General features: G+C 43.4%; 1 protein-coding gene across 1 annotated transcript in view; it reads right to left on the minus strand.

Annotated features, from left to right (window-relative positions):
* T265_01527 (hypothetical protein) overlaps positions 1 to 10,701 on the minus strand; it is a gene marked incomplete at both ends in the record, with an annotated part of 18,825 nt that extends 8,124 nt beyond the window's left edge. Inside the window, 3 exons of the mRNA XM_009165568.1 lie at positions 3,909 to 4,217; positions 4,944 to 5,302; positions 10,517 to 10,701. Coding sequence (XP_009163832.1) covers positions 3,909 to 4,217; positions 4,944 to 5,302; positions 10,517 to 10,701 — 853 coding nt within the window. The remainder of the gene's footprint in view (positions 1 to 3,908; positions 4,218 to 4,943; positions 5,303 to 10,516) is intronic.
* Between the last annotated feature and the right edge of the window lie 10,739 nt (positions 10,702 to 21,440).

A 21,440-nucleotide genomic window follows, 5' to 3' on the forward strand; every position in this document is an offset into this window, starting at 1 on the left:
CCTGCTGTTTCTAGTGTGAAAAGATTTGGGAATTTCGACTTGGATTTGAAAGGAAAGCTTCACCTGAAGGATGAAATTTACAAGCAACCCAAAAGAAAATCCAAAATCACCCAATGAGTGAAGCTTCCAAGTGAAAAGTCGTTGCTCGAGGAACTCGTCAACGCATGCGACTACGTGACCTGAATCGCGTAAAGAAAAAGGCAGCCACTCTATATCCTGTCTAAGTGAGAGCTAACAACATTACTGATTAGCCGCTGGTGGCCGACTGGTTACGTGTTCAACTCAATAATTGTGAGGTCGAGGATTCGAGGTTCCGTAAGGTCTCATGAGATGACCTGTGTGGGCCACTCTTAGTGAGGATGCGACAGTAGTACAGTGATTCTTAGCTTTTCAGGATAGATTGGCTTCACTGACAAGAAGAAATATTCCAGAATCCAGAGGAATTTCAACACAGAGAACGGAGTTGCTCATCTTTCACCTGAGTAACTTCTCTTCGGAGGGTATTAATTCGATATAATGAAAATATATGGACCCTTTTGGAGCGTAGGCTTTTATGGCCGTTTCACAATATCGCCTAAAAAACCGTACGTCAGAATTGTGGATCGGAAATAGTTGAGTTAAAAGTCGACGAAAACCGATTACTCTGTAACACGTAAGACATCTTGGTCACTATACTGGTCGCCAAAAAACAGGCTGCTGGTTAATAGTGTGCACGCTAATGTACATTGCATGTTTCTACGGGGATGTAACCAATCGTTAAGTGATTGTAGGCCCGTGGCTACGCAACTAGGTACACATTCCAACGGTGGATTTGGAAGCCCTCGAAAACACGTTTGTATCATATACTCCAGCCAGTCGTTTCATCAAACATTACCGTAAGTATCCAGGTGGTACCGCTTATGTGAGCATTTTTGTGAGGTCATACATCCGTCTCTCAAGTCCTGGTCCCCAAAAGCTGTCTGCTGGCACAACTAATCATACGGCAACGCAACGAAGATTCGAAATGGCTTCAACTAATGGGTGGCACCCCAGTCTCGGTTTGAGCACAGAGGTTGGTGCCGAAGAACAAGGTGATCTTGTTGCTCCTAGAATTCACACACCAATTACCAGGGTAAGCTCAGATTTTGAGCAGCGAGGTTCCCAGTTGTTGGATCGCCGCTGCTTGGGTTGATTACAGAATTCGCAATGTAGTGAACACCGGGATCGCTAGCTGCAGCAACTGCATTGCGGCTATGTCTCCATCCTGCTAAGTGCCCTCCCCTGGTTTACAACACCATATAACACAGCCGCCGTCTCTCGAAGCTGACTCAACTCAGTCAGTGGTTTTCTATGCGGATCTTGCAATGTATCTGTCGCAAAAAACTTGACAACGACGCTGCATGCTCGTCATGAGAAAGGACATTAACTGTCTTGCTATCAGAGGGTATGCGTAAAGTAAGCCGGTATAACTCTTTGGAACTATGTTTAGCACAATCCGTCTTCAGAAACAGTGACAGCGAATGTTCCCATGAGGCGATGGATGCTACATAGGGGTGGCAAAGATATATACATTTGTCCCGAAAACATAGCCCTATTCGACACGCTTGCGTTCGGTGTCCTTGAGTTAGGGAGACAGTTGTTTGTAGAGTGAACAAGATCATTAACACGACGATTTGTAGAAACTGATTAGTAGTAGTTCTGGAGTGGTCTTCACGTAAGGAAGAAATTTACGAAAGTTGGAGCAGCTACTTTTAAAAGAGCGGTCTTTATGTGGGTGTCCGTTTTGGGGGAAATAGGATAAAACGTTTGCAATTTTAGAGAAGCGCGTTGGACACTTGTGTGGACTGCACCACCCTTGATGTCATTGTCTTTTAAGGGTGTGTGCGTAGCGGCGGTAATGAACACTAAGATTTGTTGGAAATTATACCCGAATTTGAAAAGAACTACAGATGTCGGGTATTTACTGGCGTATCCTACTAGTAGTTCAGTTGTAACACCCTTTCGATGCACAGCTGCCATTCCAACTGAGAGAGTTGCTTAAGAGAGAATTCGAGATACAGAAGTCTGGTTGGAACAGTGAACTTTTCGTTCAGTAAATTGGTGAGTTGTCCGTGAGCTATCTCGACCCTGCTATCGACTAACTCCCATCAAGCAGCAGCGATGCGTTGCTGGTTGTGCCTTGAATTTTACCCTCAACAGAAGATACATTGCCAAACTCCTGAAGGGCTGGGGGGATCCTTTGATTCGATGACACCATGCATAAAACCGAGCTGCAGCTGCTTATTTGTTCGGTCCAATACATTTTCGGTCAGCTTGTGGTACCAGCTGGCTCCGAATTTGAAAAGAACTACAGATGTCGGGTATTTACTGGCGTATCCTACTAGTAGTTCAGTTGTAACACCCTTTCGATGCACAGCTGCCATTCCAACTGAGAGAGTTGCTTAAGCCTAGATAAGAGAATTCGAGATACAGAAGTCTGGTTGGAACAGTGAACTTTTCGTTCAGTAAATTGGTGAGTTGTCCGTGAGCTATCTCGACCCTGCTATCGACTAACTCCCATCAAGCAGCAGCGATGCGTTGCTGGTTGTGCCTTGAATTTTACCCTCAACAGAAGATACATTGCCAAACTCCTGAAGGGCTGGGGGGATCCTTTGATTCGATGACACCATGCATAAAACCGAGCTGCAGCTGCTTATTTGTTCGGTCCAATACATTTTCGGTCAGCTTGTGGTACCAGCTGGCTCAAAACGTGTATGATAGCCATTCGGTATCTGGTCACACATGCTTCATCAGGGGCTTAACAATGAAAGTCAACTGGAAAGCTGGACATCTGGGAAAGGTTGTACACGGGATATCGGATATGCGATTTTAGCACCTTCGACATTGAAAACAGCTCACCTTGAAGAAAGTATTGGTATACTTGAACAGCATGAAGTGAGAGCGAAGAGTGAGCTCGGTTGGAAAGCGTGATGAAACTAGTTGCTATATTTTGGACTGGTGTCTGTAAGTTCGCGCGGGACGAGGCCATATTCGATCTCGACCAAGGTCCGCATACAGAACCAAATGCATGCCAACACATGAACGTACTTCCACGCTACCTACACAGTTTCAAACCAAGCAGTGCAGGTAAACAACATAAAGGCCATGGTGGTGTGTCCGTTGCCTCTGGCAAGCATTCCAAAAATTCACAGCATGCTTGACCTCTTTGAGTGCTAGTTACTTGTATCTCTTCATTTATACCCACATTTCCTCACCTGCCTAATATTTGGGTACGAACTACTGACCTAATCGTATTGTCCAAATCGTGATTTATTTAATCGACACGGCAAAACCATCAACCCACCGCTACGCACTACTATGCTCCACAATAACGCACTGATGATGTCACCTCGATTGGTGATGAAACGATTGCAATCAAATTGCCCAGCTCAGCGAACAAGCCAACGACCACCATATACGCTACCTGAGCTACCAACATTTTTCTCTATAAAACACGGATTTGAACTTGAACTTGAGTATCGACCGTTCTTGTACTCGTATCAGACTACTGATCTACCCGCTGCATCGATAATTATTCAGCTTTCAGCTTATCGATGAATTTTCCCTACCCATTCGTAACCGCGTACCATCCATTTGCACTAAAATTCAGTCGGTGACCGGCATTCTTTCCTCAACATTGTAGTCGAGTTATAACGTGAAGGTCATCATGGAAGTGTATCATACATTGATCCTTTCAAGTAACGATTTAACAGTTTTCTACTCTTTTGGTCGATACATCTATGGAGCTGACAGCCCGACTACAATTTCACTCCGTCTGCACCGAGTTGTCAGCACGTACTCAGTCAAATACTTTGTCACTTGGCTTGAGACTTTTCTCGAGAAAATCCGAGATGGAACGAGCGAGACAGAAGGATAAACAGTGGGCTTACCGATGTGTTTATGTGTTTGCATGCAAGTATTTGACCTCCGCGAATCCGGCTCCATTGTTCGCCCTTGGATTGTCTGAGGACGTTCATAGTCATTGCTCGTGGCTTCCACCCTTTCTGTGCAACTCATCGGCTCCGTGGGATCCGTCGACGGGTCGTAGAAACCAGACATCATTAGACAAGAAAGATAGTGTTCAATGCAATAGAGTCGATCATCCAAAAGACCGCATTTGTCACCAGGACGTAGCTGACACCTGCACTTGTCACAGGTAAGACAAGCCACATGGAAGGGGACTTGATCGAATTTGTGTACTAGAGCATCCTCGGCAACCCGGAGCCTGCACCGAGCGCAGTGAGTCAGTCTTCAGTGTAATAAACAGGGGAATAGTCAAAGCAGTTTCCAAGTGAGTGTATTGCCTGGAAAATCAATAAGCCAAGTTCCAGCGTCTGAAATTTACAACGACGATTATTGTTAAAACGGCTTTCTGTGAGAGTCCAGGTGCACATTCCTTAACTCCGATGAATTCAAACAAGCAAAACGGTGAATTGCGATGAGCCATATTTCGTCCTTGTAAACACCGCGGTGTAAGAAGTGTCATTGTCAATTTGTCGAAATTTAGGTAGCTCGGGTGTGTTCACTGGTGGTTGATCAGATGGCAGTTGACCTGTTCACCGAGCTTGGCAATTTTCTCGCAAACTATTCGTCCCCAGTCGAGGAGACGTCGTGAGTGCAAAGTTGACCCATTCAACTGCGCACTGACGATGTCTCCCCGACTAAGGATGGAACGTTTACAAGCCAGTTGCCGAGCTCGGTGAACAGATCAACTGCCATCTGATCAGACACCAGTAAGAAGTGTCATTCTCGTGGATGTTGGAAATCTGTAGCATAAGCCAAAAGTACCGATTTCAACCACATCTAAATTCTCGTTGTGACAAGCATCATACGTTTCACACAACACTTTGTCACTTGGCTTGAGACTTTTCTCGAGAAAATCCGAGATGGAACGAGCGAGACAGAAGGATAAACAGTGGGCTTACCGATGTGTTTATGTGTTTGCATGCAAGTATTTGACCTCCGCGAATCCGGCTCCATTGTTCGCCCTTGGATTGTCTGAGGACGTTCATAGTCATTGCTCGTGGCTTCCACCCTTTCTGTGCAACTCATCGGCTCCGTGGGATCCGTCGACGGGTCGTAGAAACCAGACATCATTAGACAAGAAAGATAGTGTTCAATGCAATAGAGTCGATCATCCAAAAGACCGCATTTGTCACCAGGACGTAGCTGACACCTGCACTTGTCACAGGTAAGACAAGCCACATGGAAGGGGACTTGATCGAATTTGTGTACTAGAGCATCCTCGGCAACCCGGAGCCTGCACCGAGCGCAGTGAGTCAGTCTTCAGTGTAATAAACAGGGGAATAGTCAAAGCAGTTTCCAAGTGAGTGTATTGCCTGGAAAATCAATAAGCCAAGTTCCAGCGTCTGAAATTTACAACGACGATTATTGTTAAAACGGCTTTCTGTGAGAGTCCAGGTGCACATTCCTTAACTCCGATGAATTCAAACAAGCAAAACGGTGAATTGCGATGAGCCATATTTCGTCCTTGTAAACACCGCGGTGTAAGAAGTGTCATTGTCAATTTGTCGAAATTTAGGTAGCTCGGGTGTGTTCACTGGTGGTTGATCAGATGGCAGTTGACCTGTTCACCGAGCTTGGCAATTTTCTCGCAAACTATTCGTCCCCAGTCGAGGAGACGTCGTGAGTGCAAAGTTGACCCATTCAACTGCGCACTGACGATGTCTCCCCGACTAAGGATGGAACGTTTACAAGCCAGTTGCCGAGCTCGGTGAACAGATCAACTGCCATCTGATCAGACACCAGTAAGAAGTGTCATTCTCGTGGATGTTGGAAATCTGTAGCATAAGCCAAAAGTACCGATTTCAACCACATCTAAATTCTCGTTGTGACAAGCATCATACGTTTCACACAACCGCACTTTGCTTATCTCATTCCGTCACCAATGTGTACACAACTGTCACCTGTTTTGAACATTATCTTGATTTTTCCTTTAAAATACGTGCGTAGGCATATCCGTGTAACAAATACATCAAATGTGTACTACTGACTGTGTCATATGGGAACTCCATTCATAAACAAATGCAAAAGCCTTTTCAGAATGCACTGCTGGTCTTCTGTAGAGCCATGCATTAAATCATAACTATCCGGTAAGGCTTTGGTGAACTATCCATAGAAATATACCCGACCGGCCGACGGTTACGACACAGAGTTTTAATGTCAGTCCCTTATGGTTTGCGCGTATTTGGAGCCACAAAAAGTGTCATTTTGGTCCTTTACCACTGGAATAGGATAGAAATTGTAACATGCGCACGGGGTATCAGAAATGGAATTTTTCTTGGGTTGCTCGGCAACCCGGAGCCTGCACCGAGCGCAGTGAGTCAGTCTTCAGTGTAATAAACAGGGGAATAGTCAAAGCAGTTTCCAAGTGAGTGTATTGCCTGGAAAATCAATAAGCCAAGTTCCAGCGTCTGAAATTTACAACGACGATTATTGTTAAAACGGCTTTCTGTGAGAGTCCAGGTGCACATTCCTTAACTCCGATGAATTCAAACAAGCAAAACGGTGAATTGCGATGAGCCATATTTCGTCCTTGTAAACACCGCGGTGTAAGAAGTGTCATTGTCAATTTGTCGAAATTTAGGTAGCTCGGGTGTGTTCACTGGTGGTTGATCAGATGGCAGTTGACCTGTTCACCGAGCTTGGCAATTTTCTCGCAAACTATTCGTCCCCAGTCGAGGAGACGTCGTGAGTGCAAAGTTGACCCATTCAACTGCGCACTGACGATGTCTCCCCGACTAAGGATGGAACGTTTACAAGCCAGTTGCCGAGCTCGGTGAACAGATCAACTGCCATCTGATCAGACACCAGTAAGAAGTGTCATTCTCGTGGATGTTGGAAATCTGTAGCATAAGCCAAAAGTACCGATTTCAACCACATCTAAATTCTCGTTGTGACAAGCATCATACGTTTCACACAACCGCACTTTGCTTATCTCATTCCGTCACCAATGTGTACACAACTGTCACCTGTTTTGAACATTATCTTGATTTTTCCTTTAAAATACGTGCGTAGGCATATCCGTGTAACAAATACATCAAATGTGTACTACTGACTGTGTCATATGGGAACTCCATTCATAAACAAATGCAAAAGCCTTTTCAGAATGCACTGCTGGTCTTCTGTAGAGCCATGCATTAAATCATAACTATCCGGTAAGGCTTTGGTGAACTATCCATAGAAATATACCCGACCGGCCGACGGTTACGACACAGAGTTTTAATGTCAGTCCCTTATGGTTTGCGCGTATTTGGAGCCACAAAAAGTGTCATTTTGGTCCTTTACCACTGGAATAGGATAGAAATTGTAACATGCGCACGGGGTATCAGAAATGGAATTTTTCTTGGGTTGCTGCGCTCGATTTCGCTTCAAAGCACACCAACCTGCGTAACCGCACATATTTTAATTTTATACTACTCATGAGTAGGTTTCAGGTGATGCATGAATGTTTGGGGGCGGAAATTACAGAACACCTGCGAATGTTGTCCAAAATAAGCCAGTATGCCTAACAACTACCACGTTCAACCCGTTTGTGTCTACTTGCTATTCAGTCTGGTAAAAAGCAGCAGAGTCGCGGTGGACTACCAACATCTAGCATGACTCTGTGACCCATCTTGTTTGTTGGGCAACGAATCCATATTATCTGGAAGAATTAAAGTAATCTCTCAGGTTCCGCGTTATACGAATATTGTATTCATGTGTTTGGCGTTTTGAGGGCTTGTCCTAAGGAGGAACCATAAACGATAAATGTCATTTGTTTCCGTCTGCTGAAGCTAACACCAAACTTTAGGTCTGTACGAGGACCAACTCACAGCTTACGCAATAAAAAACATTGTGATCACAACCGCTCTCAGTAGATACCAGACGCACAGATTCCAAGTGCGTGACACGCTTCAAGTGTCCGTGTTCTTTTGAAGGAGGTCTATTCCAAATTCGGTGGTGGGTTTCATGGCGTTGTCGTTTGTCAGGTATGCTGGAGGGCATTTATGGTAATGCGATAGTGGAAGCCTGACCGACGTCATCCGGATGTCTGCTACTGAGGGCTTCTCAACGCTGGTGGAGCTAAGACTACTTCGTATGATCAGGCAGGTGGGACTCTTGAACGTGACTTGTGATACGCTAATCTGCATGGTGTTTGAGGTTTTACCGCCATACCGCTTCTACTGTTGTACATTACGCTAATTTACTTTCCGAACATTTCGATGGATATGATTGACCAATGGGAAGCGACAGCTTGCATTGGAGGGCGAAATAGTGTTTTGGACAGTTTGCACACAGTAGCACCCGCAGGATGCTCACAGTTGGCACCATCAACTTTTCTTCCATCTCCAGAAGCCTCGCAATAGGATGCACTTTCATGGGGCGAAGAACTTTTGGGGTGGAATTTTCCGAGCCGAGTGTCCTCCTTAGAATACACACACACGGGCTCAAATACAATACATTTTCCTGTTCTACAATGGATCAAACCACTGTATATGTAAAAATTCCGCATTGGAAATTTCTTATGTCACTGAACAAGATCATTGGTTGTGACATCACTCTAACGAATGCATCACGAGCATAATCTATGTACTGAATTTCTACACCTTGGACTATTTTCTCCATTTGATTTGGTCGATAATTTAGCACTGAATACCTACATCATTCCATTTGTTAGGACGTTCCGTAGTTAAAATGCTGGTTGAAAGTATCACATATAAATCAGATGGAAGGACGTTGTTTCTTCCGTTGAATAAAAATGTCTATTTTTGGTAGATCACCGTGTCGAGTATAATTAGTTGAATATATATCGGTTCCTAATGACTTAAATGAAGCGAAATAACCACAAAAAACAGACGCGCTAGTAGCATAAATCACATACAGGCGAGAATATTTGATAACTATGGTACTCATTTCAAGCAAAACGAAATTTCCTCTCACATCCTCATGAGAACCGCTAAAAGAGGCTCGGCTACAGATATCTTGAGACCGAATGCATGCGAGAGAATTCTCACTGGTTACTTCTCCTGCAAGCCATTTTTGAAGGATGAAATAGTCCGTAACACTCAAATCCAAATCGTTTTCTAATTCACTCCTCATTAGAAAAGACCAGTTCTCAATGGCCAATTCAGGTTGTCTTCTTACAAAGACAAAACATGTTGCTGATATATCATCGACAGCCCACGGCCGGTTTCACCCTTCTTGGGGCTCATCACGTAGACGCAGTCCCCGAGTTTCCGTCAACCTTATGACCTAATTGAACCCAAATTGCAATGTTTTCGAGAAATACACTCATTTGCAAACCAATTTGGTTTTCACGAGAGACTCAACTAAATCTCTCGTTTATGATATTCTACAACTGAACGTGCTGCACACAGGCCGCCTCATGATTCAGTTGGCACGATATTCGAGATAGCGCAGTATATTTTCATAAAGGAAACTAGTCACTAGTTATTCTTTACTTGTTGTTTTGCGAACCTCAGATGTCTAAAGGAATTAAAGGCCCAGCGGACTACTTGAAACGGCAGTCTTGATGATGGCTGGGGAGCATACCGTTTGTACAAATATCCACAAACCATACACTGGATGTTTGGAATCCTGGATAAACCCAAGGTCAAGACAGCATGTCAGTTGGCGCGCTATTCGATATTCATAGGAAGAAAACACAGAAAAAAACTGCATGCAATCAGGACTTCTAATTGGTTTAAAAATCAGTCTATGCGTAGCTCAGAGGAAAAATAATTCCACGTGGTGGGCAGAGATTCCAACTGAGAAGTTGTCACTTTGAAGGCCATTAAACAACGATAGGCACTGTATATTCTATGTAGCTACAAGTTTATCATATTGCTAATCTGTCTCCAATGGCCGAACCATTATGTGTTCAAACTATTGGTCAAAAGGCCTTTGATTTAAGGCTCACTGGAGTCTCGTGAAAAGGGCATTTCTGATTATTTCTACTAAGGATTCAACAGTTGTACAGTGCTTCTTGACCCTTCAGAAGATATTTTTCTCTTGCAGCATGAAATCTAGATCAATATTGGTAATGTGTTGGAATATTGATAGCTCGGGTGCATTGGTCGGTAACTGAGCAGGTGGCTGTTGATTTGTTCGTCGAGCTTGGCAATTGATTTGCAAACGTTTCGTCACCATTCGAGGAGGCATCTTCAGTGCGCTGTTGGTTGGGTCTCCTCGAATGGTGACAAAACGTCTGTAAATCAATTGCCAAGCTCAGTGAATAGATCAACAGCCATCCGGTTCAATATATTTGAACTAGTTGAATCGTATCGTCCACAATCAAGCTAAGGTCGTTTTTATTGGGTTTTGCTCAAAGATATCTACATACACTAAAATGTCCTGAAATAAAGCCGGGATTTGACCCTAATTGATGGTTTCTCAGATAAATTACGATTAGCAAAACTGGCTGTAGAAATTTACAACTGAAATTACCATCCCGCAATTGCTATTCTGACAAAAGGAACATATTGAACCGTCTCACCGAATTCTACACTGCAAGCATAATACAGCACATTTCTTATATTTCCAGCATCTTCGGTCCATAGCTGATAGCTGTTCACCACACCGGGCACATTTCAGGCAATCTGGATGATAGACCTCCAGTTGATTGGCGAAATGTTGAAGCGAATCCAGACCTGCATCACGTGCCGCTATCTCTGAGTACATTCCAGAAAAATAAAGTGCACTTGGGTAGCAGTTTTCTCCATCCGACTGGGTGCACCTCTGGCTTCTTTTCCTCAGACTCAGGGGAGACGCCCTGAGTGTTTCAAGTTTTGATGATTGATCCGATCCACTCTGCTTGAATAAAATCAATACTGTGCTACCCTTCACTGGTTTCGTACAGCCTTTGCATGTTGGTGAAAGCCGAGAAGTAAGTTCACCCCATGCGAGATTCTGAAAGAACCGAATAAAATGGGTCAGTTCAAATTTTGTTAGATTTTCTAGAAGATGCAGGTGAACCCATGGAAAAAGCAGACAAGGGCCTTTCTTCCTGAAAAAAGGGTAAATCACCAGGGGGAAACGCTTCGTAGTGCGGTCATTACAGTTTGTGGAATTCTTTAATCCATATTAGCAATTACAGTTTAGCTAGTACAACCGGCCTTCTTAACGCGCATTTCTTTGAAGAAATTTGCCAACAGCGGTCCGAGGCTGAACAAACATGAGAGCCTGTGGATTTTGAAGAATTTTTGTACGCACTCGTCTGCTACGATTATTCGGTGCGTTAACATGAAAACTAGGAGGCACTGGGCTCGAATTGCTTGCCGGAAGACAGCTGAATTTCTAAGCAGCTAAGCATGTTTGCACTTCGACAGATGTGTCTGGTTTGCCCGGCGGGTCTAAAAGTGAACTAATAACTGTTCTGTGTGTCCATCGACTGACTCATCCTTCAGAACTTCCCAAATAAGAAGCGTCAGTAGTGGCTGTAACTGCCAGACGTTTCTGTTCGATTGTTTGTGGGGTTTGTCAGATCTGAAACCACATCACTACTCCGAGTAAAGTTCATCGCTCCATTCGTTGTAGCTCAAATAATCCTTGTGTGTGCTAGTGGAATAGTGGTAAGACGCGTGCCCAACATGTCTATGGTAACGATGTCTATGTAACCATCAAGGATATGTGCTATTAAGTTACTCTAATAAGGACTAAAATCTAGGTGTCCCTTCCAGACCGATCGCACGTGCCCAAACAAGGATGATCTATATGGTTTCAATAGCTTTAACATAGGTCTAATTATTTTGTTTGGCGGGAAATGCGCCTAGTAGACGATTGCATCTTTTTTGGCGACATATGGACGGATAATGTAGCCGGATGATAATCGCCTCGACTGTTCCTAACGCTCATTGGCGCAAGGCCCGCCTAGCCGCGATTGCATCTTTTTTGGCGACATATGGACGGATAATGTAGCCGGATGATAATCGCCTCGACTGTTCCTAACGCTCATTGGCGCAAGGCCTTAGAATGATTAGGTGTCATCCTGAACACTGAGCTATTCTGCCGGATCGATCCGGTTGTTTGCACTGATCAGCTGAACAGCGGTCTCATTAGTCATACACCTTTTTGAAGATCAACTGAAAGAATTGAGCTATTTGGATGTGAGAACTATCAAGTGATATTCCACCAGCAAAATAGGAGATTGTCAACTGAGTTCTTTGATTTCTGAATTTGAATTCTTTTGCGGTTGGTTTCGTTGCGTTTCGGAAGCCTAGTTCACCCGTGGGACAATACAGAATGGTAACATTCAGCTCCTAATTGTCACATTTGTTTCAGTCAGCACTAACATGATGTTTTCATTAAGTTAGGTAAGCAGTTCACACAAAATTGGGGAAGGAGAATCTGCTATTTTTGCACAAGTTTCACGTCCGAACATCCTGCGAAAAACAGTTTGAAGTATTAATGAATGGCAAAATACTGTCCACTCAGCCTAGAAGGAAAAAAATCAACGTAAATGGTTACCTCAAAAAGTATTTATTTCTTTGAAAGGTTAGGTGAAAAGTGCACAGGATCCATTAGGACATTATCCTGGTGGCTGTATGTAGCGTCGAAAGTGCGTTTGGCCTTATTGAGTTCGTTAAACACTCTGCGATATGTCCAGCATCGATCCAGTTTCCGAAAGCAACACACGCGGCAATCAAATGTGGCCATCTTTTTTTGCCTGGAAGCTACCTTTGAATCACTTGGTCGTTGAGCTGTATAATAATGGTTGTGGTGCAAATTTCGGCCCCAAGTGTGAGCGCTTACTTCCATGGACACATGAGTTCCCGCGGTAAGGCTGAACTAGTTGCATCCAATGATGCCAGGCAAGGCTATCTTCTTTCCAGTTCCGCCTCTATTAGAAAGGCACGATTCCTGTTTTCAATATTCGGTATCTCGGAAACTATTGTGTCCGACAATGGTCCTCAGTTCACATCCCATCAGTTTAGTGAATTCGCTCGAAGGCACGGCATCACACATGTTACTTCCCCACCCACCCATCCCCAATCCAACGGTCAGGCTGAACGGTTTGCTGACACCTTTAAACGCGCGTTGACAAAAGCAGAAGGGGAGGGGACCACGACAGAAGTACTGGATACGTTCCTGCTGAACTGTAGAGCAACCCCTAATCCACAATCTCCGGACGGTCGCTCTCCAGCAGAGGTTATGATGAACAGACGGTTGAGACTTGCCCATGACGTTATCCTACCAACACTTACATGTTTTCCATCACCGACAAGAGGGAAGCCAACATTCCGGTCTGGCAACCGTGTGCTTGTCAGGGACTATCGCCCCGGGCACCGAAGATGGACTGTTGGAGTCCTCCTCAAAAGAATCGGTCAGGTGATTTACAGCGTCCAAGTGGGATCATTGATATGGAAACGACATGTCAATCAATTACGGCCGACTGAGTGCCAGATCCCAAAGGCGGGAGAACAGTTACTAGACCTCAACCTACTGCTTGAACCCTTTGATCTCCCAAGACCAGCACCTATAGCCACTGCTTCGCATGTACCGCTCAAAACGGATCCATTTCTGCAACCAAGACGCCGTACCGGTCGCCGAAAATTTTACGCTGAACAGTCAAAAGGGGGAGGTATCAGAAAGGTCGTATTCCTGAAAGTAACCTCAGAAGGCCCGAATTCTACTGCTCCACCAAAATCTCAACAGGAAAGCCGGTAAGCATCCGGGCAATTCAATCATTCAATCAATTCAGCAGAAGCCAGTGAGTCCTCATGCACACCACAGGAGCACGACCGAATGTGATCAGCGTTCAGGCATCTTATAGAAATACGATCGATGTTGACGGGTGTTCACTAAAGAGTATCAGACAGCCTGGATTATTGCCAGAAAGTTCCCTTTAAATAGTGTAGGGCCGTTGTAACGTTTGCTCTCGCACTCGCACGCACTCACGCTCTTGCACTTGCTTTTTCGGAATATAACTGTTGTGTTCCCATCTGTCAGTCTTTTTTCAGGCACTGGGCACTAGAGCGGGTCAGCTGCAGATACCACAGATTGGTGAATCAGTAGATATAACAGCCTCAAATTTGTCGTCGATATGATGAAGGAGAATTAATAAACTTGCAGCCTCGAATACCTTCGTTGTAGAAATGCTCCCATGACGTTGCTTCAAGAATGCAGTCAACACAGTGATCCTTGGATCTGACCACATAGAAATGTAAACAGTATTAACTAAACTAAGCAGTCCTACCTCGTGGATTGTTACACAAATCACATCTGTACAGTGTAGAGTAAAGCTTCCGGACTTTGGGGGATCATTCTCAAACCAAGTGTTTATGGATGAACCGGTTGAAGTGACGGACACATTTGTTTGGCCGAGTATCTGCATCAGTTACTCTGCTCTTTCTGAAAACCTTATTGCTATCCAAATCGTGAGGATCAGAGTGGTTTTGTCAGCCACTATCATCCGTCGTATAGATGTGATATCAGTTTGTCTGACGAGTGTCGCGTTTATAACGCTTTGATGTGCTCCATATTGTTACATGAGTCACGAATCTGGCCAATTCGCGTTGACGACGTTAAATCTTTCACTGTTTGATGACTGATGTGCACGGGGCATTGCTCGATTATATCCGGAACATTGGATCATTAAAGATGTAGTACGCCGAATATTTTTGGGGGAAATATATCGTCCACGGTCGATGGGATAACCTCAGTTTAAAGGCTGCAATGTCTTGTTCACATGTTCCGTATGCCAGTAGACCAGCTTCCTCTGAGAAGTCTTTTTCACAGTTGGATGAGCCAGGGCAGTAAAGCAGCGAGCTTACAGTTGATTATGAAAGCCATCACCATCATCAACAAACTCAGCTAAGCTGCCTCCGTGAGATGAGAGTCACCCGTAGTAAGGACCTTGGGAGACATCATTCAGAGAGCTTAGGAGGAATTTTTTCAAGAAAATATACCGAGATATTTCGGATATATTGCAAAGTGAAACATAAAGTGATCTTTGTCAAGAACGTTTAGTTGAGGAACATCATAAACAAGGGTTTCATCTGGGATTTAATTGATTTATATGTCAGAACCACAAAAGTCTGTACGCGAGTACACTTCAAATATTGACAATGTTTTCTTCCTCAGAGGGTTTTTTCCTCTTGGAGATTTTCTCATCATATCACACCTTACAAGTGTAGCTTGGCTTTGTGAATGTAGGATCACGAGAGAAATTTTGGCTTAATGTGAATGAAGTCAATCGGTAGAAATCTGCGTCTTTAATGCCCATTGGCACTTGAGAACAACCCCCAGCCGTAAATTCGGAGCGGTGATTAAAAAGTAATTTTCGAAAAACCACAGAATATAATGGGGCCCCTTAGCCGCACAATGCTCTCAGCTGCAAAACATTTGAGCCATAATGCTGCATTTTTTGCGTGTGTGCTCAATCCAAGAACCACCCTAATCTGCATTCATTTTTGCAGCCCACCAAACTTCATTGTCCACTGAAGCAATCATACCTCTGAGGGAAAAGTCTGGTGGAATAATTTTCCAGCATCGCTGAGACACCAGGATGCCCAGATGGAGCTCAAAAGTTTGGACTGATACTCCGAACTCAATTGCCCGATTGCTTAAGTCCATCAGGGAAACGTCATATCTTTCGAAAATTCAGTCTCATTGTGCGAATACCGAGCGCCGAATATAATAGTCCGGTCTGAAAGTCGGAATCTGGAGTCGCCAAACAAACAAGTGGATTAATAAAGAAGCCAATAAACAACTTCCTGTATCTTTGTAATGTACTACTCATAAGGTTGCTGAAAATCCATTTGCAAATGAGTGTATATTCGCTGACTTCCTGTATCGTTTTGACTGTGCTGGCATACAGGTAAGTAGGGAGCTGCGGGCAACGGGCCAGAATGTAGAAGATGAAGGAAACTTACAGTGTTACTCAAGGATAAGGTTAAAAAACCACGAACCAGTGTACTCTACCGTTGAAATTCTAATCAATTTTTCCGATACCGGTGAACTGTCAATCAACTATCAAGTTTTATTTTGGTGCGATGCGTTTTTCTAAATATGAGTGGAAGGTTGACGATTTCTTCGTTTATTCATGTGAGCGACTTCACCTTTCAAACCGAAAACGCCGCATACTACTGCTGTGATCGGACGATTTGAAAACGGTGCCGTGCGGCTAAGAAAGTTACCGGTTTGGTTACCGAGAACGTAAAAGTCGTTGATATGCTTACTTAAGTTCATTAGAACAGATTGTTTTACAGGACTGGACAGCTTTCTTCTTTACACGTAAACAATACAAGTCGGAATCATCGGTTGTCTATCATCGCGAGGTGATATTGAAATCTCGGTTAAGTTACTCAGGCACACTGGGAGTGCACCTAGTCTAGTTAGGCTGGGCCGATAACAGAAAAACAGCTCTAGCCGTATAGTTACAAGAACCTTTTTTTGGATAAGTTACTTATCCAGTCAGAGTATGGAATCTGAAGCTAACAGTGCGTATTCGACACAAATACCATATTGTTCGGAAGACTGTGAAAAATCGTGCGGCAGTCATTGACAAGAATTTGTTCAAAATCTGTTCATTCCCAAGAATTATATACAACTTGCAAATTAATCGGTACGTCTAAATCACACAACAATGTCCGTTCAAGTGAGATTTCTTTCTGAAACTTAGGCATCTTTAAAAATATGGAATTGCACAAAAATATTTGTTCGGGGTTTGTTGAAATGAACAAGTATGGTACAGCAAACTAGTTTCATTGAAATGAAGCTTACCGGTCGGATATAGTGTCGCGAAGTTAAATCAAAACACCAACATCCCAAAATAAAGGTTCTCTTGCGGCCTCAACAAAAAGCTACCAGCGATAATTTGCTTCTTACCCTAAGTGATTAGGTGGACTGTTTGGGGAAAGCATCTTAAAGTGAACTAAAGAAAAATACAAATACAGAGAGAGATACAACTAGTACAGAAATACCAAGAGTCACATCAGAATGTACTGTCTCATATTTGTAAGCCCACTCATAATGCTGACTGAGGACTCTTCCAAAAATGTCATTAAAAGAGGATATATCTTTTGATGCTCTAAGTCACATGTGACATTGCACACAAAAACAGTGCTCAGTGTCTTACTAGGGAGAAGATCGATTGTCTTCGACCGTTTTGTATAGAATGCCGTTCGAATGGAACCCATCACTTGGAAAATATTTTTGTCACGGCTTTTTTCAGCATAAACTTACGAAGAACAAGAAGGTAATATGATGACACCAATGGCTATGCCAAAAATGAAAACAAGTCAATTTATGTAAACCGTTCACCTAGTCGTCTAAGGAGATATTCACGGAAGTGAAAGGTTCCAAGTGACGGATAAAACCTCATTGAGTTTCGGGGGTTACAAACTTGATCGGAAGTTTCGAGAACCAGGTAACTAGACCACAGCTTATGCTAAAGCTGAAAAAATGCGGTGTTCGATATGAACAGGAGTTTTATGCCTAATGAATGATCGCTGATCAGTCAGCTGATCAGCTAGCAATGTAGGTGACATCGTTCGTACCTAGTGTTGTAGGGGTAATTCGCACTTTCTTATGCAAAACAAACTCAAAAAGTGTAGTATTTAGAAGTCAAACCCATTTTTTTTCTAATACGAATTTAGCCTCTTCTTCTTGACAGAAGGACGAATTTCTTCTTCAGCCATCTTCTTGTATTCTCTAATGTGTCTACTCCCTTTGGATACAGACACGGTGAACAGATGAGGGAGTAACTAGCCAGGTTCCACTTCCTTCCGATCAGACCCGATAACGAGTAATGGTGTGTCGTAAATAAAACACTGACTAAAGTATTCACCGACGTTTTGTACATGAAAGTGAGCTGTTCATTCTCAGGAGAACTCAAGAGTGCACAGTTTCGGATGGAGGTAATTATGACAATGGCCCTGCAGTTCTCCCAGAGTAATCATTCTAGTTGGTACAAACCAATATCATCAATATTGTGTATTCTTGATCGTACGGGGACTTGAACCTCAAACATCAAGCATGCCACTTGAGGTCGTTTCCCAACAAGACAATTTACAGGCACCACTTTGCCAAACGTGAAAAACAAATTTACTATTAACCCAGTAAACTTTGACATTGGTATAACTTCCTCTATCTTGAAGCTCTGAATAACTCAAAGCTGGGTCAATTTGATAGAGCTTGTCTAATTTGAATTGAAATTGATCTGAACAGGCAGGAACTCAATAATTGTTCTTTCAAGAACTCAAGACTCATCGTCAGGGGAGATTTATTCAATTAGAAATACGTAGCCATCGAATTGACCTTCGTGACACTTAGAAAGTTATGAGGGTTCGTGGAGTCGGATCATACGACTGGTGATTTACATCCTATCATGTTTGGGGCTACCATGTCTGCTCCAATCTCTGTGAGCACCAAACTCGACGAAAAAGTTAGCAGGTATCTGATTGGAAGTCAATAAACTCACCTGAGATTATGGCATTCCAACATGCTGACTCATTGTTTTGGCTTACTCGTTAAAGTGGAAGTGGATAAATGTGTTCCTTATGCGGTGGTTACTTGCGGGCTTTTGAATAATTTGAGAAAACTAATTTTACCTGCCACACAAAAGACTAGCATAAAACGTCGCTCACTCTGATTGTGGCTGCCCTGAATTCCGGACCCCCTTTCCAAATCAGGTCAATAGGGAACCCAGCCATTTAGCTTTTATGGTCACCGAACACCAATCGCTTGCATTCATTGCATTTGGCGAGGTATAAACTCCTGAATCCTTAAACTCGCATGCCATTCAAATCCTGGCCGCTCAGATTACTGGCCTGCTACTAAAGCCCGTCTTCCCCTAAAACCAAGGAGCACTGAGTAACTGTTTCATTCTTGTTGACAATCATCAGCTCCACGCATTTCTCGAAACTTCAGTTGGAATATTTTGATTCTGCGGGCTTTCGGTGAGAGGTTGAACAGTTGGTCTTTTGTACACGAGTGGCCGACCAACAGTGTGATTTGCTCTCATTCGTCAATCACAGGAACCGCATCAATGGTCACGTAGTGAATAATTCATCCAGTGATGACTTTTAGGCTAGAAGTTTCACTCATTTTGTGAAAGTATTCTTCCTCCGAGGTGCTTACAGATTGGTCGTAGTGTGGTTTTCGTCCTGAACGAATTATCTTGGTTGGTGTGATGGAATTAAGCGTTGTGATTTCTCAATCGGAATCTGTGACTGAAAGATGAACGGAGCTATATCCTGTCTAAATACGCCTTGCTCAAGCCTCTGATTGGCAGCTCGTGTGTGAACGTTGTTCATCCAGTGCTCAAACTTGTTGTCGGAAGGTTGCGGGTTCGAATGTCTTTCGAATTTTGTCAGATGCGCCCTCAGGGTAAAACCGGTACACTTTATTTCCTGACCTTTCACCATTGACAGACTTCAACTGCTGCGCTAGATATCAGTCAGAAATGATCAAATCATACTACTAACACCAGAGAAACTGTTTAGCTACCCTTATGACCAGTAACTATACTCTTTGTACCCATCCTTCAAGGCAGCAATAGGTATTTCTTCCAGATTTGAAGTCGACCTTCCACTCCCGTGAACACAAATGAGGACGTTCAGGGCAATTCAAACTTGGAGAAGCTGAAAAATGTATTGTGTAGTTCCACGCGCTGTTTATGGGCTATAGTTGGATGAACACATCTGATGGGTTTTAGGTAAAAACATGAAGATTTCAGAAACAGCTGCTACTGCTGTTAAGGGGACACAGTTTCCTTCTCTGTCTTATCACTCTGGCCCTTTTTCAGTTTCTTTTTCTTGCGTGTTACTACCTCAAAGGTCCAGAATCTTCATAACACCAAATGTGCGCGATATCTGATTCTTGGATGTTCATTTGAGCAAACGTGCGCACAGTGAAATTCAACCATTACAGCCCTTTTAATCGAGACAATACCTATCTTATCAAAATTCACAAGGCACCATTGCTTAACTAAAAAGCCCCTTTTCGCTTGTGGAACAACAAAGTTACCAGATTAGCAAATATACACTCATTTGCATACTAATTTGGGTTTTCGGGAGACTCTCCTGGAACCCAGCTGAGTCTCTCGGTTTTGATGTTTCCAGGCAACTAAATGTGCTGCACCAAGCCACCTCATGTTTCAGTCGCTACGATATTCAATGTATCGCGATAAATATATATTTTGTAATGCACTACTCACAAGGTTGCTGAAAACTCCTCGACAGCCCACGACCGGTTTCGCCCTTGTTGGGGCTCATCAGGTAGACACAATCCTCGAGTTACACTAAGCTCGTGCAATTCGGTTTCAAGTAGAACATTAAGTTTACGGAAACTCAGGGACTCCGCCTACCTGCCTGACCCCAAGAGGGGTGAAACCGTTCGTGGGCTGTCGAGGAGTTTCCAGCAACCTTGCGATTAGTGGATTACAAAAGTAAATGAATCTTTGTCTGTTATGCCTTTTTTCAATCTCTGTTTTCTTTTGTCGCCAATCACCCCGCTGTTTTCTAGGTCCCTCGCAAGATGAACTCGTGGAATTGACTAAAGCGTGGGCTTTGAATGTTTCAAACACAACTTAGATCAAAATTGGGGTAATTTCTTTCACTTTATTGATGTAGAAACGCGGCTTCAGTCTGAATGTGTAGTATACGAAAAAGTTATTAAAAAAGCCGTAATCAGGTGCAGTTTGCTCACAAATTATGTCTCATAGTCATCCTTCCCCTCTGAAGCAAACTTCAGGCCACCTGTGGTGGTCTTGCGTAAAATGGACAGCTGTAGCTTCAAATCACAAGAAAGGTTTTTTATGGAAATATTTCTTTTGGAGTTTGTCACCTAATTATCAAGTCTTGTGCACAGAGGTGAGTTTTATCCTTACAAGACGACAAACATTACAACCCATTTCACTCATTTCGCTCAAATAAACAACAGCCAACTAACCGAGTCGACATTCCGACCACAAGCAATGATGCGAAAATTTCCTAACAGACCATAATATCGGAGTTCACTTCATTGTAAAGTAACACAGTGACTAGTTTGCCTCCACTGATTTCCTCCTATCAGTGCGACGAATCCCTCACTAACACGGAGGGAGTGGCTTTGCCCCAAAAGGAGACAGGAAGCGCCAAATGGTAGTTGGCAAACCGCAGGACCCTTAGCCGTTTCTCAGTCTCGAGTTTAAAAGCTGTAGACACTTCACTGGGTGTTCTTCAGCGCGACGACTTAGGTGTTTTAGAAACTAGAAACTTATCAAGAAATTGAACAAATAAGTGTCATATATCGGTAGTTATATGGTGTTTTTTATTTTAGGAGGTTTCATCCTCTTCGGCAACCCCACTTTCGTCATTTTGTCTGGCTGTTTTACCTATCCGGTGCGGTGCTACAGAGCACATCATTTGACACACTTGAGTATTGATAACAAACATTGAGTGAAGGACTGGACTAGTGAGCCACGGAAAATCTCAGTG

Source organism: Opisthorchis viverrini, assembly GCF_000715545.1.
Source record: "Opisthorchis viverrini unplaced genomic scaffold opera_v5_16, whole genome shotgun sequence".
NCBI lineage: Eukaryota > Metazoa > Platyhelminthes > Trematoda > Opisthorchiida > Opisthorchiidae > Opisthorchis > Opisthorchis viverrini.